The 27,193-nt window shown below is 34.2% G+C and overlaps 3 protein-coding genes across 3 annotated transcripts; 1 reads left to right on the top strand and 2 right to left on the bottom strand.

The window, feature by feature from the left end:
• Positions 1-14,133: 14,133 nt before the first annotated feature.
• LOC101255997 (transcription factor MYB92) lies at positions 14,134-16,686 on the top strand. The gene is made up of 3 exons (XM_004239971.4): positions 14,134-14,360; positions 14,770-14,899; positions 15,583-16,686. The coding sequence occupies exons 1-3, from the start codon at positions 14,228-14,230 to the stop codon at positions 16,361-16,363; spliced, it is 1,044 nt and encodes a 347-aa protein (XP_004240019.2). The 5' UTR covers positions 14,134-14,227; the 3' UTR covers positions 16,364-16,686.
• Positions 16,687-17,398: 712 nt separating this feature from the next.
• Positions 17,399-21,866, bottom strand: LOC101255696 (probable mitochondrial adenine nucleotide transporter BTL3). The gene is made up of 4 exons (XM_004239970.5): positions 21,160-21,866; positions 19,116-19,419; positions 17,883-18,347; positions 17,399-17,748 (listed from the first exon to the last, which is right to left on the bottom strand). Exons 1-4 carry the CDS (start codon positions 21,603-21,605, stop codon positions 17,680-17,682), a joined length of 1,284 nt encoding a protein of 427 aa, XP_004240018.1. The 5' UTR covers positions 21,606-21,866; the 3' UTR covers positions 17,399-17,679.
• Positions 21,867-23,207: 1,341 nt separating this feature from the next.
• Positions 23,208-27,193, bottom strand: LOC101255401 (ras-related protein RABH1e). Its single transcript, XM_004239969.5, has 6 exons — positions 26,913-27,193; positions 25,615-25,685; positions 24,686-24,774; positions 24,356-24,467; positions 23,735-23,825; positions 23,208-23,619 (listed from the first exon to the last, which is right to left on the bottom strand). The coding sequence occupies exons 1-6, from the start codon at positions 27,027-27,029 to the stop codon at positions 23,476-23,478; spliced, it is 624 nt and encodes a 207-aa protein (XP_004240017.1). The 5' UTR covers positions 27,030-27,193; the 3' UTR covers positions 23,208-23,475.

Here is a 27,193-nt window from a genome sequence, read left to right on the forward strand (position 1 = left end):
TATATATATATGTCATTTACACCCTTAGTAAAGGATGTTGTAGTGCCTTTATACTCTTTGGAAGTTGTTAGGCCAACTCTATTTGGGAAGAGTAAAGAAACGAAAAAAATGAACAAATTAAAGATGACATTCCAACATTATTAATAGGAAAACTTATATAAATCCCATTTCGGTAAGTCCGGATACGTTCAGATACATCTAAATACATATATCAATTGGGATACATGAGATCAAAATTAGATGAAATTTGTTTAAAAAAACATTATATCCAAGTGGGAATCGCATGTATATGAAATGTGATAAACAAATTTCGTTGGCCTTCCTCACCTTTCTGTCATCTCACTCGCCACTCTCCTATGTATTTAGTATCTTAGATACATGTAAATTACACCGCATAAATGTATTTGCTGTGTATTTAGTGTTATTGACATGTATCTGGGATGCATAACGAGTCTCACTCGCATCTCCTCCTATTTAAGTGTATCTGTTAGCAAAAATATATGTATTTAAGTGTATAGTCATAGATATATGATATGCAATTCTTAATTAATGGTAAAATACGCAACATTTTAGAAGTATAAATAAGAATAGTATATTTGATATTAAAGTGTATCTAATTATGTAGTTTTTCCTCCTTATTAATAAGACACGGTTTAAGTATAATACTAAAATTAATACTCCTTGTCACGACCCAAATCCGAGCCGTGACTGACACCCACACTTACCCTCTTGTGTGAGCGAACCAACCAAATCTAAACCTTAACATTTGAATATAATATCAACAAAAGTAATGTGGAAGACTTAAACTCATTAATAAAATCAATAACTATTATTTCCCAAAATCTGGAAGTCATCATCACAAGAACCTCTACTTCAAATTACTAAATCTAAGAGTTTCTAAGAAGCTAAAAATACATAAAAGCTAGTCCGTGCCGGAACTTCAAGGCATCAAGACATGAATAGGAAGATCCAGTCCAAGCTAGAAGCATTAGCTCACCCTGAAGATCTGATGTAGTAAAGACTGGCTAGAGTTACTGTTGAGTCGAAGATGACGACACGTTTGCTGCACTCCACAATTAAACAAGAAGAAAACATAAAAGTAGGGGTCAGTACAAAACACGGGTACTGAGTAGATATCATCGGTCAACTCAAAATAGAAATCAATATATACCAAGTAATATCATAAAATCAACTATGATACTCAACATGTAGCAACAACAAGTACTATATCATTAACAATTACTGTCAAGTTCACACATGAGGACTCAAGCCTCAATACCATACTCATTTGGGAATCATGTTCATTAGATTGAGTATATTAACATCTTCCAAGATTCATTATCTTTATTTCTCTTGTGTCGGTACGTGACACTCCGCTCCCTCAATATTCATTAATCCTCTTGTGTCGGTACGTGACACTCTGATCCCCTATATCTACGTGTCGGTTCGTGACACCCGATCCCCTAAATCTACGTGTCGGTTCGTGACACCCGATTCCCTAATTCTACGTGTCAGTTCGTGACACCCGATCCCCTAATTCTACGTGTCGGTTCGTGACACCCGATCCCCTAATTCTACGTGTCAGTTCGTGACACCCGATCCCCTAATACTACGTGTCAGTTCGTGACACCCGATCCCCTAATACTACGTGTCGGTTCGTGACACCCGATCCCCTAATACTACGTGTCGGTTCGTGACACCCGATCCCCTAATACTACGTGTCGGTTCGTGACACCCGATCCCCTAATACTACGTGTCGGTTCGTGACACCCGATCCCCTAATTCTACGTGTCGGTTCGTGATACCCGATCCACTAATTCTCCTTCTATCAATTCATCAAGCCTTCTTTCTTACCAAGGCATCATCAATCATATTATTTTAGTTCATCACTCCTTCTTTTATACCAAGGCCTCATTATTAACAAAGAGATTAGGATTTTGCAAGATTTGGGATTCAATAACTTCATCATACTTATATAATCACAATTATATAATTACATTCATGCAAGCATACAATTAAGCACATAGCGGGGTTTACAATATTATCAATACATATCATTCGCTATTAAGAGTTTACTACGAATATCGTAAGAGAAACCATAACCTACCTCCACCGAAGATTTTGTGATCAAGCAAGTGATTTTCGAAGCTTTGTGTTTTTTCCTCTCGTTCGATCCTCTTTCTCGTTTGACTTTCTCTCTTTTTCTCTTGTTCTTTCTATTTTCTTTATTCAAACCCTCTTTCTTTTACCCTAATTAGTATATAATTAAGAATAAAAGATGGCAATAATAACCCACTAATTAACTTAAGGTTACCTCTTTTAACCCCCAAGTAATTAGACGTATTAATATTAACCCACTAACTTTATAATTAAAGCAGGAATAGTCAAAAACGCCCCTTAAAAACTTAACCAGAAATCCGACTCCGACTTGGATTACGCAACCTGTGACGGCCCGTCGTGTCTGCGACGGTCCGTCCTGCAGGTTGTCGCAAGGTTCAGAGACTCAATTTCCACCAAAGAGTCTGTGACGGTCCGTCACGCCCGTGATGGTCCGTCCTGCCATTCCGTTACGAAGTTCAGAGAGTCGATTTTCAGTACCCAATTTCAGAATTTCTAAGTGTTTTTCCAGAAATAAAATCTGCTGCTTAAAACGACTAAACAGGTCGTTACATTAGATACCAATTTACCCATCGTTCGTCCCCGAACGATCACAAGATGAAAAACAAGGGCGAGAAGGAGTACCTGAATCTTTAAACAGATGTGGGTATCTTTCTTGCATATCAGCTTCTTTCTCCCAAGTGGCTTCTTCGACGGGTCGATTCTTCCATTGAACTTTGATTGATGCAATCTCCCTTGATCTCAACTTGCGAATTTCTCTATCTAAAATAGCAACAGGCTCCTCCTCATAAGACAAATTCTCATCAAACAAAACTGAATCCCAACGGATAATGTAGTTTCCATCCCATGGTATCTTTTCAACATCGACACATGGAATACCGGATGTACTCCGGACAGCCCTGGAGGCAAGGCTAACTCATAAGCCACCTCCCCTACTCGCATAAGTACTTCAAATGGTCCAATATACCTTGGACTTAGCTTACCCCTTTTTCCAAACCGCATCACCCCTTTCATGGGCGAAACCTTCAGCAAGACTTGTTTACCCTCCATGAACTCTAAGTCTCTAACCTTCCGATCTGCATATTCTTTTTGCCTACTTTGCGCCGCTAGAAGCTTTTCTTGAATAGATTTCACTTTCTCCATCGAATCCCTCAAAAGATCAGTACCCCAAGGTCTAACCTCTAACGCATCAAACCAACCAATGGGGGACCTACATCTCCTACCATACAATGCTTCAAATGGAGCCATATCAATGCTTGAGTGATAGCTATTATTGTATGAAAACTCCGCTAAGGGTAAGAAGTTGTCCCAATGGCCACCAAATTCTATCACACACGCACGAAGCATATCCTCCAACACTTGAATCGTTCGCTCAGACTGACCATCAGTCTGAGGATGGAACGCGGTACTAAGGTCCAACCTAGTACCCAATTCCGCATGCAATGTTTTCCAAAACTTAGAAGTAAACTGCGTACCTCTATCTGATATGATGGATAGTGGAACCCCATGCAATCGAACGATTTCTGAGATATAGATCTTGGCTAACTTCTCGGCATTATAAGTCACCTTAACCGGAATAAAGTGAGCAGACTTAGTTAACCTATCCACAATCACCCAAATAGAGTCGTACTTACCCATCGTTTTTGGAAGACCAACCACGAAGTCCATTGCGATTCTCTCCCATTTCCATTCTAGAATGGGCATTCTCTGAAGTGTTCCTCCGGGCCTTTGGTGTTCATACTTTACTTGTTGACAGTTTGGACATTTGGCAATAAAATCCACAATATCACGCTTCAATCTACTCCACCAAAAGTGTTGCTTTAGGTCGCGATACATCTTAGTTGCACCAGGATGTATAGAATACCTTGAACTATGAGCCTCTGTCAGAATAGTGTTGATCAAATCATCGACGCGGGGTACACATACCCTTCCCTTGATCCTCAAAACGCCTTCCTCATCGATTTGTGCTTCCTTAGCCTCTCCTCGCAATACCTTATCTTGGATTCTGCGCAGTTTCTCATCATTAAATTGTCTTCCCTTAATCTTGTCAAGAAAGGAAGATCTTGCCTCCACACAAGCCAACACTCCTCCCTTCTCATTTAATTCTAATCTTATCAAGTCGTTAGCTAGAGTCTGAACCTCTCTAGCCAATGGACGTCTAGAAGCTTGCAAGTGAGCTAGACTTCCCATGCTTCCCGCCTTTCTACTTAAAGCATCCGCTACAACATTCGCCTTCCCCGGATGATACAAAATGGTGATGTCGTAGTCCTTCAGTAGTTCCATCCATCTCCTCTGTCTCAAGTTCAAATCTTTCTGAGTAAAGACATACTGTAGGCTACGATGATCCGTATAGACCTCACACTTAACCCCATATAAATAGTGTCTCCATTGCTTTAATGCAAACACTACCGCGGCCAATTCCAAATCATGAGTTGGATAGTTACGTTCATGCACTTTTAATTGTCTTGAAGCATAAGCAATCACATTCTTCTCTTGCATTAGCACTGCACCCAAACCCGAATAGGATGAATCACAATAGACAATAAAATTCTTACCTTCCACTGGCAAGGTAAGGATTGGTGCGGTAGTCAACAAAGTCTTGAGCTTCTGGAAGCTTTCTTCACATTCTTCCGACCATACAAATGGAACATTCTGCTTAGTCAAGTTCGTCAATTGGGAAGCAATGGAAGAGAATCCCTTGACAAATCGACGGTAATAGCTAGCTAAACCAACAAAGCTCCTTATTTCTGACACATTAGTAGGTCTTACCCAATTCTTCACTGTCTCAATCTTAGAAGGATCCACCATCACTCCATCCTTAGAAACTACGTGCCCCAAGAAGGACACTGCATCTAGCCAAAACTCACACTTAGAGAATTTGGCGTAAAGCTTTTTCTCCCTCAACATTTCCAATACCATTCTCAAATGCTCTTCATGTTCCTTCTTGCTCTTTGAGTATACCAATATGTCATCAATGAATACGATCACAAAAAGATTCAAATATGGCTTAAAAATCCCGTTCATCAAACTCATGAACGCAGCAGGGGCATTCGTAAGACCAAAAGACATCACTACAAATTCGTAATGCCCATACCTAGTTCTAAAAGCAGTCTTTGGCACATCCGTTGCCCGTATTTTCAATTGATGATAACCGGATCTTAAGTCAATCTTAGAGAAGACACAAGCACCTTGTAACTGATCGAACAAGTCATCAATGCGAGGAAGAGGATACTTGTTCTTTATGGTTACCTTGTTTAGTTGTCTGTAGTCTATGCACATTCGGAAACTCCCATCCTTCTTCTTCACAAATAATACCGGAGCACCCCAAGGAGATGCACTTGGTCTAATGAAGCCTTTGTTCAACAACTCTTGAAGTTGGGCTTTTAACTCTCTTAACTCCGCGGGAGCCATTCTATAAGGGGGTATAGAAATGGGGCGAGTACCCGGTTCAAGATCAATACAGAAGTCAATATCCCTATCTGGTGGCATACCAGGAAGATCTGCAGGGAACACATCCAGAAACTCACGAACCACCGAAACCGACTCAATCGAAGGTACTTGGGTAGTGTCATCCTTGAGATGTGCCAAGAAAGCTAAACACCCTTTACTAACCATTTTCTTAGCACGAAGAAAAGAGATGATACGCACTGATTTGGAAGTGTAGTCACCCTTCCACACTAACGGATCTGTCCCAGGCTTGGCTAACGTCACCGTTTTAGCATTACAATCCAAGATCGCAAATTGCGGAGAAAGCCAAGTCATACCCAGAATTACATCAAAATCAACCATTTCTAAGATAACCAAATCTACATAAGTGTTGCTCCCCACAAAGTTCACCAAACAAGACCTATATACCTTTTCAACTACCACAGACTCACCCACCGGAGTAGAAACACGAATAGGCATATCAAGTAATTCACAATGTAAATTTAGACCATTAGCAAATGAGGAAGATACATAAGAAAATGTGGATCCAGGATCAAACAATACAGAAGCCATGCAATCACAAACCAGAAGATTACCTGTGATGACAACATCAGATGTCTCCGCCTCCGATCTCCCAGGGAAAGCATAACAATGGGCCCTTTTGTTTGTTTGTCAGTTGCCCCTACCATGTTGTGATGTAGTGGCTCCAGTTTGCCCATCACCCCGGCCGTTTTGGTGACCACCATTACCTCGACCACCGCGTCCTCCAGAATGACGACCTCTTCCATAACCACCTCTACCTCTAGCTATTGGGGGTCTATAACTTTGTTTGGGACAATTCCTCCTAATATGTCCAGTCTCCCCACATCCATAACACTCTCTAGAGTCAAGCATAGGTCTCTCCGAGAAGTGTTGACCGGTCTGAGGTGGACCCCCAACTACAGTCTGTAGTGAAGACTGAATGGGTCGAACTGAGTAACCTCCGGAACCCTGTCCTCTCGAGTAATAACCATTAAACTCACCTCCCTTTCGAAACCTTTTTGATGTAGTTGCCATGGTGAAGTCATCTGGCTTCACTCCTTCCACCTCTACCACAAAATCTACCACTTCTTGGAAGGATTTTGCCGTAGCCGCTACCTGTAAGGCTGAAATCCGCAACACTGACCTCAACCCCTTCACAAAACGACGAATCCGCTCTTGTGGACTGAAACAAAGTTGGGTGGCATATCTGGATAGTGCACGAAACTTAGCCTCATATGCATTGACCGACATCCTACCTTGCTCTAGGCTCAAGAACTCATCCCTTTTCCTATCCCTCAAAGTCCGGGGGATATACTTCTCCATAAGCAAGCTAGAGAATGAGGCCCAAGTCATAGGTGGTGCCTCTGTTGGTTGACACTCAACATGTGACCGCCACCACATTTTGGCGTTCCCTTGAAACTGATAAGTCACAAACTCCACACCAAACCGTTCTACTATACCCATCTTGTGTAGTAGCTCGTGACAGTCAACCAGAAAATTATAAGCATTCTCCGATTCAGCACCCTTGAAGATTGGAGGTTTCAATTTCAAGAACTTACTGAAAAGTTCATGCTGATCATTTGTTATTATAGGCCCAGTAGTCAGACGTGGAAACGTGCCTATGTCCAATGAGGCATCCATACGAGGAGCCATAATGGCTGCATGTTGTACCTCTGAAACAGGAGGTGTTGGTGCAGAAAACACTGGAGGTGCCTGACCCTGATCAGACAACCCACTAAGATAAGCGAGAACCTGATTGATCATCTCTGGGGTAGGTTGGGGTGGCAATTCCTCATTTTGCACTTGTTCATTCTCCCCTTCCTCACCCTCTCTTACTACTTCCTCAGTCGGTGGAGGAGTCACCGCCCTAGCATCAGATGGGCTAGGTGCTTGCCCTCTTCCTCTAGAGGACGTCCTCCCACGACCTCTACCACAGCCTCTTACCGTTGCTCTTCCTCGAGCCACAGCCCCAGTGGCTGGCTCAGACGCACCCTGTCCCGCCGGTGCTGGTGTTGGCGCGGTTGTTGCTCTAGTTCTAACCATCTGCGAAATAGAGTGAAGATGGTCAGATACCAATTTGTATCACCTAGATACCAATTGGACCCAAGTAATAGCACGAAAGAAAGAAAGAAGGAATGGAATTTTCCTAAAGTCTTATAGCCTCTCAAAGAAAAGTAAAGGCGTCCCCCTACCGTTCCTTAAGACTCTACTAGACTCGTTCTTGTGTGATGAGACCAACGAACCTAATGCTCTGATACCAAGTTTGTCACGATCCAAATCCGGGCCGTGACTGGCACCCACACTTACCCTCCTGTGTGAGCGAACCAACCAAATCTAAACCTTAACATTTGAATATATATCAACAAAAGTAATGCGGAAAACTTAAACTCATTAATAAAATCAATAACTATTATTTCCCAAAATCTGGAAGTCATCATCACAAGAATCTCTACTTCAAATTACTAAATCTAAGAGTTTCTAAGAAGCTAAAAATACATAAAAGCTAGTCCGTGCCGGAACATCAAGGCATCAAGACATGAATAGGAAGATCCAGTCCAAGCTAGAAGCATTAGCTCACCCTGAAGATCTGATGTAGTGAAGACTGGCTAGAGTTACTGTTGAGTTGAAGATGACGGCACGTTTGCTGCACTCCACAATTAAACAAGAAGAAAACATAAAAGTAGGGGTCAGTACAAAACACGGGTACTGAGTAGATATCATCGGCCAACTCAAAATAGAAATCAATATATACCAAGTAATATCATAAAATCAACTATGATACTCAACATGTAGCAACAACAAGTACTATATCATTAACAATTACCGTCAAGTTCACAAATGAGGACTTAAGCCTCAATACCATACTCATTTGGGAATCATGTTCATTAGATTGAGTATATTAACATCTTCCAAGATTCATTATCTTTATTTCTCTTGTGTCGGTACGTGACACTCCGCTCCCTCAATATTCATTAATCCTCTTGTGTCGGTACGTGACACTCTGATCCCCTATATCTACGTGTCGGTTCGTGACACCCGATCTCCTAAATCTACGTGTTGATTCGTGACACCCAATCCCCTAATTCTACGTGTCGGTTCGTGACACCCGATCCCCTAATTCTACGTGTCGGTTCGTGACACCCGATCCACTAATTCTCCTTCTATCAATTCATCAAGCCTTCTTTCTTACCAAGGCATCATCAATCCTATTATTTTAGTTCATCACGCCTTCTTTTATACAAAGGCCTCATTATTAACAAAGAGATTAGGATTTTGCAAGATTGAGATTCAATAACTTCATCATACTTATATAATCACAATTATATAATTACATTCATGCAAGCATACAATTAAGCACATAGCGGGGTTTACAATATTATCAATACATATCATTCGCTATTAAGAGTTTACTACGAATATCGTAAGAGAAACCATAACCTACCTCCACCGAAGATTTTGTGATCAAGCAAGTGATTTCCCAAGCTTTGTGTTTTTTTCTCTCGTTCGATCCTCTTTCTCGTTCGACTTTCTCTCTCTTTCTCTTGTTCTTTCTATTTTCTTTATTCAAACCCTCTTTCTTTTACCCTAATTAGTATATAATTAAGAATAAAAGATGGCAATAATAACCCACTAATTAACTTAAGGTTACCTCTTTTAACCCCCAAGTAATTAGACGTATTAACATTAACCCACTAACTTTATAATTAAAGCAGGAATAGTCAAAAACGCCCCTTAAAAACTTAACCAGAAATCCGACTCCGACTGGGATTACGCAACCTGTGACGGCCCGTCGTGCCTGTGACGGCCCGTCGTGCCTGCGACGGTCCGTCCTGCAGGTCGTCGCAAGGTTCAGAGACTCAATTTCCACCAAAGAGTCTGTGACGATCCGTCACGCCCGTGACGGTCCGTCCTGCCATTCCGTTACGAAGTTCAGAGAATCGATTTTTAGTACCCAATTTCAGAATTTCTAAGTGTTTTGAAACGAGACCCCTCGACGGTCCGTCGTGCTCATGAAGGTCCGTCGTGGGTTCCGTCGTCTCAGCCTGTTTTTCCAGAAATAAAATCTGCTGCTCAAAACGACTAAACAGGTCATTACACTCCTAGAATGAGTTTTCATTTCAAAGAACTATCTTTATCAAATCTTATATTCCTCAATATAAAGACATGATTTTTTTAATTACAATTAATGATATTACTAAAGCATATATATAAATATATTGACCCCACTTTATTTTATTAATTATGGGTTTCAACCAAAGTTGTTGGACTATTTTTGAATTAAGTTAATAATATCAATACAAAAGGCATCAAACTTTGTACTATTACTAAGAATAAACATTTCACGTGTATTACAAGTAATTATCTGTTTATTTTCAAACTTAGTACGTGTACATCATATATATGCTACACAATTAACTAATTGTGGTTTAATTTGCATTTCCTTAAACAAATTGAATAATTATGTAGACTTTGATAGTTCATTATATATATATATATTACCTAACATTATTCTAATTTAGTCTCTAAAAACTATCATTATCACAAAGATTTATATTAGTATATATATATATAGAAAGAAATCTAACTTGTTTAATGCTGATAATTAGTTTTCCATTTATTATTATTCTGTTTAATATATGAACTTACGAATTATTTTTTCTCATGTTGTTTTGTTTTCCCTACCTACCTATCTAACTCTTGAAGGCAATACTTACTAAAAAAAGTAAATAATAATTTTAATTTATTAGTTAAAAATAATAATAATGATGATAAATAGGATAAGCATTAAATCAATATTATTAAGTGACAAAATTATAGTTATAAATGTGTTGGGACATATAATATAATAAAATAAATAAAAAGTGTATGCTCTATAATATAAAATAACATGGATTTGTCGAAAGATATTTCAGATAATCATCCATTAAAAAAGGTGATCGAATTTGTATTTTCGAAAGCAAGATAAGTTATGTACTATCTAAACAAGACATGATGTAAAAATAATTTAATAATATAAAGGTTTATATTTACTTTTTGGAATGATGGTATGAAATAACAAATTATTAATTTAAATTAAATTCTATAGTTATAGTTTATTTTATTTGTAACCAGCAAACATTCTATTTTTTTTACTATTTGATTCGGTATACAATTACCTATTCGATATACAAATATATAAAATGTATAAAATGCATTTGTATTTGTATAAAGAAATAGAAAAATGTATATATCAAATACAAATACATATATTTTCGTCCTATATACTTGTAATTATGCAAATACAGATCTTATTATACAAATTATAACGTATAAATGAATTTATATAACACTAGACAATTTGTATAAAATTGGATGTACTCAGCGAATTATACGAATTAAAAACTCCATAGCAAATATAAAATTTGCTATGAAATACAATTATGCAAACTATAACTATAACATACAAAACGATTATTACGTTTGTTATTCGTGAAAGTTACTCTTACTTTTTCTCAAAGTTGGATTAATTATTTTTTACCCATAAAACTTGCAATATTTATAATATTATAAATATAAACAGATAGCTAGGTTAGGTCCAGAGATCTAGCAATAGAGACCCTTCTTGTTTAATAAGCAGGTCACCTACAATTAAGATTATCTCTTTATCTAGTCTTTTATCTGTCTAAATTTATCTATAGTTATGGATTTTTTTATATGTTTTAAAAAGAAATATTAATAATTAAAAAGCTTTTTTTAAAATTATTTTTTCGTTCATGTCTTAAGATATAATTTCTCTTTATTAAATATATTTTTTATTAAAAATTTATAGTCTTTAAAAAAGCAATCTAAAATTACTGTTGAAAATAAAATGAGAAAGAGAGAAAATAATTAATTAATTTATTCTTGAATTTTCAAAATGACAAATAATATAGTCCGATATCATAATCATAAAAAGAAATAGAAAAGAGAGAAAATTTAAAATAATTTTTTTTTAAAACCACGATATATAGAATTTGAGAAGAAGCTCTCCATCAAAGTTAATGAGGATTCGATTAATTATACAAGTTTTTTTAAATCTAATTACACAAATATTCCGATTGTATTTACTAATTTTCTCTACAGTTTTAGATTATTGCATATTGTTTCAATACTTAATAGTTTCATATCAGACTTTAAGTTAGATATATACATTAATACATATATTTTTGTTATCAGATACACTTTAAAATATATATGCATAGAAAGGTGAGGAAAAAAAGAGAAATGCGAGCAAGATAGAAAGAGTATATATATATATGTGTGTGTGAGATCAACAAGAGAATTAATGCATCTCAATTACATGAAATCACACAAAATAAATGTATCTTGGGTATCATATATACATTTATGAAATACAAACTCATAGAGAGAGGTAAACAATATAGTCATGTATCCCAGATACATGTTAATTCGCTTGATCAATATAACGTATATAAAATAAATTATGGAAAATGTACAAGTACCTCTTAACCTAAGCCTCGAAATCTCAGAGACACACTTAAACTATACTAAGGTTCTATTATTCCTTTAACTTATTTTACAAATAACTTTCTATCTCTTTTCGACCTACGTGACACTATCTTGTGCGCATAGCGCGTGCTGACACTTTTTTCAAGCTAGTGCCACGTAGGCTGAAAAGGGCCCAAAAATTATTTATAAAACAAATTCAGGAGGGTAATAAATTAGTATAATATAAGTGTGTCTCCAAAATTTCAAACATAAATTGAGAGGGATACTTGTACATTTTCCCAATAAATTAACCTAATTCTAATCCTATATATTCAAAATACATATATCTAAACACATCGTATAAATCATAGATACATGTCACTAGAATCATACAAAATCCTAGTATATATGATACATTATTGGGTGAAAACCCAATCCAGCAAGCAAATAAGTTGTTTAGCTGACAGTAACACAATATGTTGAAATCTTTACTAAGAAAATTAATTAATTCTCTTAATGTGACATCACTTCCTCTTTTAAACTAATCCCTTTGCTTTCTTTTAATAAATTAATACTCTATTAATTATTAATATTTTTTACTTAAAAAATGTGATATAAGTTGGTCTACCAGACAAAGAACATTTGTGGAACAAGCAATCATATGTGGATGAAAATTGGAGTGAGTGTTGCTTTCTAGGAGAAATTTTTTTAACTTAACTAACTTTCGTGAAGAAGGGGGTTAAATGAAAGGTTAAATTCCTTTAAGAGTAAATAAAACTCGGAAGGAACAACGGGTATAATACAGTTTAATTGAGCATAAAGTTTAAGAAAGAACGACAAGACCATTAAAAGTACTGATTAGAGATGTTCATAGTATGGTTATGATTACCAATCAAATTGATTTGGAATGATTTGATATTTTTAAAGTTAATTTGATTAATTTTAAAATAATAAGTCGATAGTTATAATTTGTTAAACTTTCGACCCGCATACAATAGATAATACAATTTTGACTTTTCAAAAAACTTCTCAATTATATCATATTAACCACATTTATATGAATATTCAAGAAAAAGCAAAAACATTTTTTTAGTTGTTAATTAATAATCATAGAAAGGACATTTTAATTGAGACAAAACAATACTATAAAGTTTACATATTCTAACAAGTTAGGATCAAAATATCCACAACTTCAATAAAAAAGAAAATCAGAAATACAAAAATAGTAATACCCAAAAATTAAGTTGAATATTATTATTTAAAAATAAATACTTCAATAGTTTTTTAAGATGGTATAAGGCTTTTGAAATTTGTAACATTAAACGTGTCATCGTATTAGTTTTATGACTTTTTTGGTATGATAGATATAGTTCAATATCTTTAGTAAAACAAATACTCTTTTGTCCCAAATTAGGTATATTTTTTTAGTTAATTTAAAAAAAGAATTAGACATTTTTTATCTGAAAATATCTAACAAATTTTTATTACTTATTTGATAAAAAATCCACAAATTTATACTCTTTATAAGGATAGTTTTGAAACATTACAAAAAATTTTCATATTTTAATTAAATTTTATATCCAATCAAATTAAATTAAGAAATAATAATAATAATAATTTTATATCATCCCTTCCACTATTAATTATCATACTTTTCTTTTTAGAGTCAAATTATAAAAATTTTGACTAACAATTTTCGATGTATTTTTCATCATATTAATATAAAAAAAATTGCAACTAATCGTAATTTTCGTTTAGATTTTGAAATATTTAAATTTTATGTTTAAAATATTAAATTAATGTAATCTAATTTAACTTTAAAAATTAATCAAATTAAATTTTAAAAAACGCAACATAATAAATAAAAATGAATGAAAAAAGTAATTTTACCGGATACAACATGAAAAATTATTAGTAAAATTATTGACTAATTAATCACACACAGATTTGAGAGGTACCAAATTGACAAGCAACTACTTTCTCCAACACATAAATGTAAAAACAAATAATAAATAATTAACTCTCACATAAGTCATGTTTTGTACAACATAAGTAATACTAAGTATATTATATATATGAGGTTATTTGAGTAGTTATTTTAGTAGGAGTTGAAGGAGGCAGCTAATAATTAGCCAAATTATCAGAGAGAATTATATTATAAAGTATTAATTAAAGTGTTAAAAAAAGAGAGAAAATGGGAAGATCTCCTTGTTGTGATGAGAGTGGTTTGAAGAAAGGTCCATGGACTCCAGAAGAAGATCAAAAGCTCACCAATTATATCAATAAACATGGACATGGTAGTTGGAGAGCCCTCCCTAAACTTGCAGGTATTTTCTTGGTTTCTGGTCCGATAAGTCGATCGCCCTCTAACTAGTCATATAAAGATATAGAGCTAGGTGTACGTAATCATGTTTGAGATTCTTTTTTGAAATTAATATATCAATTTTTATAAGAGGAAAAAATCACTCTGTCGTGTAAGTGAAGAAGAATCGTAGCATAGTGCTTACATATATATATATTTTTTCGGTTATGATAATCTAAAAATAAATTTATCTTTCATGTTCGTAATTGCAAATATTTTTTAAAAAGATTGAGATTGTAAATAATTTTTATACTGTCAGGTATTCTTTTAAGTGATATGATTGATGATGTATATAACTTTAACTTACTCGAAAATTTTATTTATTCACATATGTATATGATTATTCAAAATTTTATTTTTTTGATTTTGTGTAGGTCTTAATAGATGTGGAAAGAGTTGCAGATTAAGGTGGAGTAATTATCTTAGACCAGATATTAAAAGAGGAAAGTTTTCTCACGAAGAGGAACAAACAATTCTCAATCTCCATGCTGTCTTAGGAAACAAGTAATTATTTTTCTTTATTTCTTCTTTTATTTTCTTGTTTTTTTTTTCTTCGAAATTTGATTATAATGATATGAAATTAAGAATTTTGTATTTTTTTGGATTCATCTTGCATGCACTAGGATCGTTTGGTTAATAACGTGGAGATTGTTAATGCAGAGATTAGTAAAATATAATGCGTGATTTACTTACACTATAAGAATGTTTTTGTCTTTAAATAGTTTATCAATCTTGCGTTACTTTTACATTCTTAAAAATAATATATATATTTCCACATAATTTAATTAATGCATATATTATTATGCAACATTTTATGTTTGAGATTATAACTATTTATATATCTCAACCAAACATTGTAGTATCTTATGTCAGATTTTATGTATTGGGTTAATTTTTCTATTACTCAAACCAAACAACCCCCAATAACATAAATAAGATGAACTATCACTATATATTATTTATAACATGTTATAGGAGGAGGTAATATGCCTTATTTTGTAGCTTTATCTAGTCTAATTCGTTATGTGCGATTAACTATAACATATTTTAGATAATTTGATTGTGTAAAAGTTTTACGTTATCATATATAGTAAACAAGTTGGCTTTTTTTAAAAAAAATAAAAATAAAAATTGTTTTTTTGATGGAGTATAAAAGTAGATCAACTCTTTCTTTTTGTTTATATTAGGTGGTCAGCAATTGCAACTCATCTACCGGGGCGAACTGACAATGAAATCAAGAATTTTTGGAACACTCATTTGAAGAAGAAGCTAATACAAATGGGATATGATCCAATGACTCATAGACCTAGAACTGATATATTTGATAGCTTGCAACATCTCATAGCTTTGGTAAATTTGAAGGAACTAATTGAAAGTCACTCATGGGAAGAACAAGCTATGAGACTTCATTACTTGCAAAATCTTCTACAACAACCTCACAACAATATGAGTACTTTAAGTGGTATCCAAAATGTGGAAGCTTATAATCTTTTAAATTCTTTAGGAGATAGTCAATTCTTAAGCACTAATAATAATAATTTGGGAAATCATATAGTTCAACAAATTCCTTCAAGTCTTGATCAACCTATAATTCAAGATTCAATCTCTTTTTCCCATTTGCCTGAATTACACACCCCTAGTAGTTTCCAAACTTCTTTAAACAAAGATAGGGTTCGAACTGAAGACACTGAGTTTAGGATTATGAGCCAAGGAGAAACTTCACCGGCTTCTCCATGGCTCCCTTCTTTATCTCCTCCACCGCCTCCTCAAGTCATGAATGATCAGAGAAGTAAAGAAAATTCATCAGAAGTGGTGATTTCGTCTGGCTTGTCAGGAGAGAGCAAAAATTCGAATCATCTTTTTCTGCCAGATAATGAGCAGTCACTCAATAATATTGAAGAAGCTCCACCTTCTATTTGGTCCGACCTACTTGAAGACTCTTTTTTCCAAGACATTGATAAGTTTTAAAAACTAATAGATCCCTTGAAATTTCAACTTATTTTTCCAGATAGCGAATGATCACTCAACAAGGAGTTTCACTTTATCTCTGTCTTGGCCTTCTACTTAGCTTGAAGTATATCATTTTTCCAAGATATTGCAAATTTTTAATAGAGTAATGTGTTGTGTAAGTTGCTTGGAGTTTTAACTTTCACAAAACTTTTCTTTTTCTTTCATTTTTCTCTTCAAGTTTAATTACTAATTTGCCTTCGTTTTGTTTTCCTTAGAATAGTTATATACATTTTCCACTAGTATGGTGAATCAATGAATAAAGTCACAAATTTAAAGATTAGTATATAAATTTTGTAATTTTCAATTACTTTGCCTTCATTTTGTTTTCCTTTAGAATATTTATATAAATTTTCCACTAGTATGGTGAATCAATGAATAAAGTCGCAAATTTAAAGATTAGTATATAATTTTTGTAATTTTCTACTTTGCCTTTCATCATTTTTTTCTTGTTCTTATTTTCTTACACATGTCTATTCAATTGTGAGTTAACATTTTTGTCATATACTCTTCCCAAGTTGAATCACACTTTATAATATCAAGTATCAATAATAGAGTTTTATTCCTGATAAAAATATATACACCAAACAATCCAAACATTATTCCGCGATCAAATTATAATTTTGAGATAATTTAGTTCTCCGATTAGACTACCTCTTAACTAATAGGGGGTTTGGGGGGTCCCAAAAATAATTAATTAGGGAATTCATTCATTTTTTATGTCTTTTACCAAATGATCACTTGGGATGGATAGCTACAACATCCCTACCTCTTAGCAATTTGTAGCTAAGGCCAAATTTTATTTTATTTTTATTACAGCTAAGGCCAAAAAAACCAGTGGATCCCAAAAAGTGCCACGTGCTTAAATATTATAGGCTATAGCGTTTGAAAAACCCCCCCACAAAATTTGTAGCTCAGAATTAATTTGTCACCTTATCCTTTTGACTTATAAGATGTGCATTTTCTCATGAGTAATTTGAGCCTTCACAATTCATAGAAAAAAAAAATCTGCCTTGAACCATAGAAAAAGACTTGCTCCACAATTCATCAGAACTAAATGGAGAAGAATACACATTTCTCCTCCTTTTAAGATACAGATGCAAAGCCTATAACTATACCTTCTAAATGAGATGCATTATTTCCACCACTGGGTTCAGGCCAACACAATACAACAAGGCCAGAAACTCCCATGAGATTTAACTTGTACAACACTTTTTGTCAGCGTCAACTTATAGCACTCCTCGGCATGAATCGATTGGGGTAACCGTATCACGTATTTATTCTACTTTCAGAACAATCTTCATGAACTCATAAACGAAATAACTGATTGCAGCTGATGGCAAAACCTGAAGAGCACAATAAAGAGATGTGTTTCGTTATATACATAACTCTTCTAAACAAGTAAAACAACTAGAAGATCGAAGGAACTTTACTAAAAGATAGAACAAGAGTCGATAAGAAATTGTATGTTTGATGTTACCTGTAATAAGCTGGGTGTCAATCCTGCATAGAGAGCAGGAATCCCACCTTGATCGACGATCTTCAAGCTAGTTGCTAATGCACTCATTTTTGTGGCCCGTACCTGCATCTGAAGCTGTCTTCTCACAACTTCAAATGGGTATGTAGCGGCTTCAGCACAAGCACCAGCAATTGCTCCATATATCAAAGTTCTTACTGTACCCAACTCCAGTTGATCTAATGCATTTAGATCTTCACCTTGTTTCATATTTTGTAGTCTTTTCCTTCCTTCTGGTGAATGCAAATAAGCTGATTTTAGTATATCATAAACTCCATAAAAAACTGCGCCTGAAGGTGCCATGCTTATGATGGAAGGAACTAGGCCTTTGTAAAGAGAGAAGAATCCTTCAGTGCGAATCATGTGGCCAAAAGTACCAATTAAGCCTCCCAATGCTTCTCCCCCAGGTGCTACCATTACTGTCCTAATCTGGAATATTGACATTTCCAAAGATAAAAAGAGATGTGGTCAGATCATCTTGAGGTACTTTAGAAGAGAGAGCTAAAAACCAGTGTTTCGTATACTGTAGGACTCACATAAGAAAAGTAATAGCACATGATTAAAAGTCCTGCAGCATGCTAATATATCAAACCTAGAGAAATAATATGATTCTATTACTCAACTCATCAAAAATATTTTCAAATGATTAAATTAGCTGTAGCCTGTATTTGTTACAGATGAACTGAATCTTCAGTGACATTCTCCACAGCTGCTTCATTCGACATAGTCTCTAGCAATTATGCTTCTGGCCTTTCTTTAAGTTTAATTAAGCCCCAATCATATTCTCTCACTTTGCTAGTTCCTCTGACTTCATTCAGATCAGTGACATAGAGTCAAAGGAAAACCAAAAAAACTTCGTAACAATTAAGCAGCGTTTGCAACTTGAAGAAAATAATTTGTCAAGCTAAGCAGTCAGAAAGTATCAAATGGGTAAAGGAAATTGTTGAATGTCCATATCTACTTGCATTATTTTTTGAAGCACACAACCTAGGAAATCTAAGAGCTAGTTTCACCATATAACATGACAAGAAAGATAGTTTGGCGTCCAGCACCAACTTCCAAGATACTTTAACTTCCCTCCCCTGATTTAGTAGCACAGGAACGGATGCATATCCAACTCGACTGATTTCAATTGATTATGGTTTTAAAAAAGAAATCAATAAGCAAAAAGATTGACTATACTAAAATATATCTCACAGTGTCCATAGGTATGCAGAGCACAGTGGCAGTAATTCCTGCAGCAGCACCAGCAACAAATCTTTCAAGATTAGTTGCCTCCTCATTACCAGTTAATTTAAGCAGATGATCCCTGTATTTTTCATACGAATAGAAGTTGATAGCCTTAAATGGTGCTGTGCGTAGAATATTGACAAAATTCCCTTTCCAAAATCCCTTGATGCCTTGATTGGTTGCAATAGTCTTGATGAGCTCCAAAAGATGCCTTTGCTCACCACGCACTATATACTCCAGCTTTAATCTCTCAAGAGGAGCAACAAAAGTTCTGAAACAAAAGCAATTCAGAAAAGCAGAAGTCGTCCACAAATAATCAACATTTTACAGGTTATATGAAGTTTATAGGGAACATAACCCATTCAATGCCACTAAAGTACAAGGCTTCAAGAAAGTATTACTAAGATTCACATTGCCAAATTCAAAGTTACAACACAGAAAGAAGCATTTGTTAGCATATAAACATTTTTTGTTTCGAAAGCATCAAACTTATTCTGCTAAGATATAGCATCACATTGATCCATTTCACAACCAAAAAGCAGATATATTCCCGGCTCAAGTAACAAGAGTCTAACTCTATATTTCAACATTCATGCTTAAATCTTTCTAGCAATGGATATCCTTTACACTCAACTCTTCTCATATGGGTTTCTAGAGTTTTTGTTACTTTGCAGTAGGTTTGGCGTGGACTGAATGGAAGAAAAGAAATCAGAGATACTTTGGAGGCAAAAAAGAGAGTATTTGTAACTTATATTATACTCCCTCTGTGCAGTGTCAATTTTTTATTTAATTTCAGTGTCAAAAAAATATTATACTCCCTCTGTTTCTTTGTTTGTATGGTTTTGACTTGCGATAGAGCTTAATAAAGTAAAGAAGACTTGAATTATGTAGTCTTAAACTAAAGATACTTGTTTGATACCTGCTTTTCCAAGTATTCACACTTAAAGATTCTTACTAATTAATAAACAAACATATTAAATGAATTTCTATATGCTTAAAATTATACCACATAGCAGTAATTACAATGTTTAATGTAACAACTCATGGTTTTTACACAGAGAAAACACCAACCTGGTAATATTCATATCTAAGCAATTCAATATTTCTTCATTACTTAGTATTAGAATCTTCAAATGTCTGTTTTCTATTTTCTTTTGTTAAATAAATAAATAAGGTAACGTTAGGAACAAGTGGTCACGGATTCAAGTTGTAAAAATAGCCTCTTATAGAAATGCAAGCAAGGTTGCACATTAAATCCAACCGGTCATTCCCCAGACATAGAGGGAGCTTAGTGCACCGACTGGCCTTTTTCAAGTATCAACTGATCTAGTCCCTTGAATCCCAATAACACCAAGAATACATTAATACATGCACCACGTAGTTATCCATCCAAGTTAAATGACAGGAAAGTCAACATCAGATAGTCCAAGCATGTAAATGCGCAATCAATTGATTCCAAATGATTAAATAATTTGAATTTTCAAATAGACACAATTTTCTCAATGCCATCAAAATTTTACCTTTACCACAAAGAACATTTTGAATATGAAATGGGCTTAATAGAGCAAAACAGATCTAATGGATTCATATAGCTGACTTCAACTAGTTTATCGTTGACGCTTAATTGATTGATACAAGTAGAAATTTCAAATATTTTGACTTCAACAATACAAAATCATACCAACAACAACAACTAACGGATTCGTCTAGCTGACTTAAACTAGTTCATCGTTTGGGCTTAGCTGATTGATACAACAAGGTATTTCAATTATCTTGACTTCAACAATATATAGCTGACTTCAACTGGTTTTATCGTTGAGGCTTAGTTGATTGATCCAACAAAAGTCTTAAATCACAAATTAAACCCGTTAAGTTCGTTATACGAATCTCCTATATCCATTCAGCTCTATTCAGATTCATTCATTTCAATACTAATAAGCAAGTATGTTGTTAACTAGACAACAATTAGTAATCAAAATAAATTCAAAATGGAAGAAGTGCTATTGCTTACCTTGAGACAGCTGCAGCAACAGCTCCAGCCCATAGATGTTTAGTAGTATTCAAAGCAGCTCCTCCACCGCTTAGCACCTTCTTCTTCTCCTCCTCCTCCTCCACCTTTTCAACTCTCCGCCGACACACTTGCATTTCACTCTCCGCCGCCGTTTCACCGGAATCCTCCTCAAATCCTTCATTTCCTCCGCCGTTAATCGACGCCGTCACCGACAAAAACCGTCCGCCGGTACCGCCACGAACTTCGAATCCAATCCTTCTCCGTCGACTCTCCGAATAACACAATCCCTGGTTCCCGATCAACGACACAAATGATCTCGGACCCGAATCTTCTAGAAACAACCCACCATCACTACCATTAAACCCGATCGAATTCAAACACAGATCACTAATGCTCAAACTCGAAACCCGAACCCGACCCGGATCCGATTGATTCACCATTTTCATTACAAATTTCACACTGTAGCAAAATGGAATATGAAAAATAAGGGGATTTTTAAAAGAGAAGAAACAAATAGAGGAAACAAATGCATTGATTCCATCGTCATGAAGAAGAAAATAAACAATTTTTTAATTTTTTTTTGGCTTAGGACTGTACAAATTTTTCAATTTTTTTTTTTTGTTTTGATTGTGAATTTGTGACACAATGCCAGAAAAGGAAAAAAAATAATGTTATTTTAATGTTTTTTATGATATTGATACTTATAGTGACAGATAAATGTTCATCATATGTTTTGGTAAAAGTGAGAGGCACTATTTGGTCAAAATGAATACTAAGTGTGATATAAATTTGAATCGTAATAAATATATAGCTGAATCGGACTTTATCACGTTGAGTTCCATAGCGAGTATGTATGTGACACAATGATGGAGAATATTGTCAAGCTTCTAAGCTAGCAAATTTACAAAAAAGTATTAATATATCTGATATTTTAAGCAAGTTATACGTTGAAATAAAGAAGAATAGTCGTATAAAAATATAGTAAAATATAATATAAATTCAAATGATACGCATGATTTTAATGATGAAGTAGATCAAGAAACAAATTATGATTGTTCGGGCTGACATGAGTTTGGATTGTGGCATTTCTTAGTTTGTTAGAAAAAGAGAGTATATCTGAAAATTGTAAATTTAACCTAAATAAGAAAAAATTGTATTTTAAAGTGAAAAGGAGTTGGTTATTCAATTGCAATTAGCATAAACTTCTTGGAGCATTATTTATCAGGTCAGACTCATAAAATGGCATCTCAATATATTTCAAAGGCCACTAACATTAACTGGCTATACCAAAATGACTGTTGAGGAATCTATTGTTTATTCTTAATTAGATATTTCAAATTCGAGCTTCAGATATGAAATTATAATTATAAGAGAGCATTTTACGCTTGAATGTGAGACTTTTCGATGTAAATGAATTTAATTGGATCTTAATATGAATATCGAATACCAGTTGAAAAATTTTATGAAAAAATATTAACTTGCTATGTAGGGAATATTTGCATTATAGAGAGAACTTTTTAAAAGTTCCTAATATCAATTTGTTGAATATTTGCAAGAGAATATGCTTAGATAATTCTGTTTAAATACCATATTCCTTGTGTGATCTCCATTTCCAAGAGCAGGAGCAATATTGCCTTCTTTCACATTTTCTCACTTCACACTTTTAGAAATAATAAAGAATATATCATCATAGTTAAGTTCTTCAATGATTGTCAAAGTCATTGAGAACTTAACTATGCATTTTACATGTTTTGCTTGCATTTTGGCAAATTGGCACTCTAGTTTCTACTATAATCAAAGCTTTGATTGATCAAATAATAAATCTTATATATATATATATATATATATATATATGTATGTATGTGAAAAGAATTACTAAATTTTCAATAAGTACTAGATTTTAACTCGTAATTTCAATAGTACAATGAATTCAATGATACAAATCTTAGAGATTAAACTCATTAAGTTTAAATTTTAAACAAGCCTAAATGAGTGCCTGCCTGCTATTTCAGTTTTTACCATATCACAACAAATTGAAATGATACTACAAAAAAGAAAGATTCCTGAACTAGGAATCACATCACATAAAATATAATCACAAGTTTTCATAGTAACAACAGAGTTGTCAGCTACCTCACCATCAGAATTGAAAGAACTTGTTGTACAACATGAATAAAAACCCAAAATTGTTCCAAAACTCATAATGATCTAACAAAATGAGCTAATTGAACATCTATATATATTATGATATAATTTGATGCAACTGCATCTTTGTGTATGTCCAACTTCTTATCTCTCTCTTGTTACGTACAAAATCTAGCATGCACAACCTCCACCTTGCTGCTCTGCGTTAGATGAACTTGTGGTAGGCTTCAAATTCACATCCACCATATCTTCTTGCTTCGTGGACGAAAGGGCTTCCATTCCAGGTAAAGCAGCAGCAATCTTTCGGAACAGAGGCTGTAGTATTCAATCACATAATAGGGTCATCAGATTATCGGTTTAACAACTATGAAAAGCATGAACTCAACTCTATGTTATGTGCAAATATTAAGTGATGAAGACGAGACTGTACCTTGATATTGAATCCTGCTTTAGCACTAGTTTCTATAAACATTACATTAAACTCACGAGCCTTGGATTCACCTTCTTCGATGGATACTTGCCTGTTTAAACATTATCATCCAAATTAGAGAAATAGCGGAAAAGATTGACATCAATATTATAGCAGAGTTGGTCCAATTTCCCCTTATCTATAATCTTTTTTAAAATCAAGTTTTATTTTTCTGAAAGAAAATAGATAAGAGAATTGCAAGAGCACATGCCCAAAACAAAGTATCGGCTCAAATTCTCTCCAGCTACAAGCTCTCCACCTAATCGGCAAAGGTGAAATTTGTTTTTGCTTTAGTTGTTATCCTAGAGCAACCTTTTGTTATTTCAGTTGTGTACAGAATCTCATACCAATACGGATGCTGAGACCAAAACTCTAAGCATGATTATGAATACTAAAGGAACTAGAAGCTAAAAGGTTTACTAGGCCTAACCAGAAACGAATTAGCCCATGGTACAGATCATGCCAATGTTAAATAAAACAGGAAAAGGTAAACCACGAAAAAAGGTACAGCTATGGATAAGTGAGAAGAGAAACTGTCAAAAGAAATGAATCCATGAAAGAAGCAATCACTGCAAACCCCACCTTTTCTCAACAAGATCAGTTTTGTTCCCAACAAGAACGATTATGACATCAGTTCCCCGTTCAGTACGTACTTCCTCAATCCACTTTGAAGTGTTTAGAAATGATTGACGGTCTGTGAATGGATGATTTATCAGAAAAATATATAATGGCATATTAAAGAAAAGAATAATCAAAGACAAATACCATACTGCATTGTATAACCAATAGACTGACTTCCTTAAAGAACTTCTATTTCAGTTTGCTCAACAATCCTAAAATTGTCGAGTAGGCCGCAAAGGTGACAGATATATGTAGGCACATTGTATAACAAATATTCAATCAATTACTCACTGGCAACATCAAACACAATTACAGCGACAGAAGAATCTCTAATGTAGCTGGGAATAAGACTCCTAAATCTCTCTTGACCAGCAGTATCCCTGTACACGTGAAGATACAACCATTAGCAAAAGAATAAAATGAACAGACAATAAGCAAATTAGATCAGTCAGTAAGATAATTATAATCCCAGCTGCCAAAACATCTACATAATCATAGCAGAAGGTTCACAATTCCTACAGCACTTCATTCTATTTTAGAGAAAAGATTACTTTCTTTACTTGTCTGTATAACGTTTAGTCAGTAATAGAGAAAACTAACATATGTTCAAACTTTAGGTACAGAAGCTTAAATAGGCATGATCTTATGATAACATTTCATCTCAACTGTACCAGTATATGTTTGGTTCTAAATCATTTCATTTCTACCGTAATCAAAAGATTTTGTGGTTCTAAGACTAGAAATAGATAGTATTTTAGATAATTCATTTTCTTAATTGTAACATGTATGAACATAAAAAGGTTACCTTCTATGGTATCCATCAAATATTTATGCATAATTAAAATTATTCAACTCCGTTAACCCCAAATGATAGTAAGCAAGGGGTCAAAATAGAATTTTGTAGACTTGTTTGTTGTTTAAATGTGGCAATAAAGGTTCTTCCAGCTAACTACATAATTCTCAGTTCCTTTTTCACATTATCAAGTAGTATATTCATAGGCAACAAATCTTTTTTGATGAACAAAAAAAAAAATGAAAATAGCAGCAGTGTGATATCCAGCATATCTAAACAAAAAGATCTGAAAATTTAGGACGAGCAGTTTAAGGCATAGGCAAAAAATCTGAAATGAGAAGTTGCAACTTTAGTCCAGTGAAAAAAGAAAAGAGCAGAGTATGGTATCCAGCATATCTAAACAAAAAAATCTAGAAAAACGGCCTACCAGAGCTGCAAGCGTACTGTACGATCTTCAAGGTACATTGTCTTGGACAAAAAATCGATACCAATGGTAGCCTGCACATAAAACACGGTAAGCAATAGGTTGATACTAATTCAATTGATCAGAACATCAATTTTCCACATAAGTATTGCAGCACAAATTTTCATTGAACTGAAAACAAAGAATGACATGAGAACTGAAAGTCAACAGCGATAGGAATCAAGATCCAACAACTGTATACTAAAAGAACAAAGGAAATTACTCAAAATTTGACAAAAAGGAGAAACTGACAAAGCATTATCTAGTGGAGTTCTCACTAACAACTACTATGCCTCAGTTTCAAGCAAGTTAGGATTTTCTATGAATTCTCACTGACTATGTTACTCATCTAAACTTATCTGAGGCCATTGATCCACATAAAAAATTGTAGAAAACACAAAATTGTTCTTGTTAGAACTTCTAAAATATTGAATCAACTCCACCCATGTGTGCTTTGCTATAGCCACCCTAAGCCCAGATCAAAAGGAGGTCCATTTTCGGTTACTATGCCGAACTAATATAGTGGAAAAAGAGATCTACAATATTAGGTACAGGTTCGGATCAATCCAATAGCTTTTGCTTAGATCCTCAATTTGTATCAAGAATTCCAATAAATAGGTATAAATATTTGACAGTGAACCCACTTACTAAAATGAGTTACGGGTTTCGGTAGCATTACTTCAAATTCTAACTCCGCCTCTTATAAATGATTCATTTAGTCCGCTATAACTAAATTGTGATTGATCTAATCTATGCATACAGTCAACCCCAACTAATTTGTAATCAAATCTAGTTTGATTGATAGAATATCAAAATCATACCAAAAACACAACAAAAAAGTACAATTTTGACCATGATTTCAAAGAAAATTGAAAATCAAATAAATAACAAGTACGAAAACAATACGAGTAAAGGAATTTGTCATTGAAACTTAATTGATTGAGTATATGATCCAATGTAGAAACGCAAAAAAAAAAAAACGAAACACCAAAAAAGAAATTGTCTAGCATTTCAATACAATTGAAACGGTAAGAATATAAAATTAAAACATTATTTGCGTTTAAATAGCCTCGATCGATCGACTAATGAAGATAAAAATAGCCAAACAAATTTATAAAATATATATATAATCGCAGGCTAGAAATAGTAAACAGTATATCTGTGCGGCTATTTGTGCATAGATCCCAAAAATAAATATATTTATAATATCTAATCAGGATCAACTGAGACAGAAATAAATATATTGGGTGAAATTGATGAACCTGGTAGGTGGTATCGAATTTATCGTACATGAAGCGAGTAATGATGCTGGTTTTTCCAACAGATTGATCGCCCAAAAACACAAGCTTATACTTTGCTAATGGCGATACGGCCGCCATTACTAATCAATTTTCTTCTTCGTCTTCTTCACTCTTGAGATCTGGATCGGTGGAATGAAGAAAGAGAGAGAGAAAAAGAGAAGAGAGAAAATTGAGGAAGAAAATAGGCAAGGAAGGGAGAGAGAGATCAACGTTTTTGAAATGTCAATTTGTAGAATACATAC

The sequence above is a fragment of the Solanum lycopersicum genome, chromosome 5, assembly GCF_036512215.1.
Source record: "Solanum lycopersicum chromosome 5, SLM_r2.1".
Lineage (NCBI taxonomy): Eukaryota > Viridiplantae > Streptophyta > Magnoliopsida > Solanales > Solanaceae > Solanum > Solanum lycopersicum.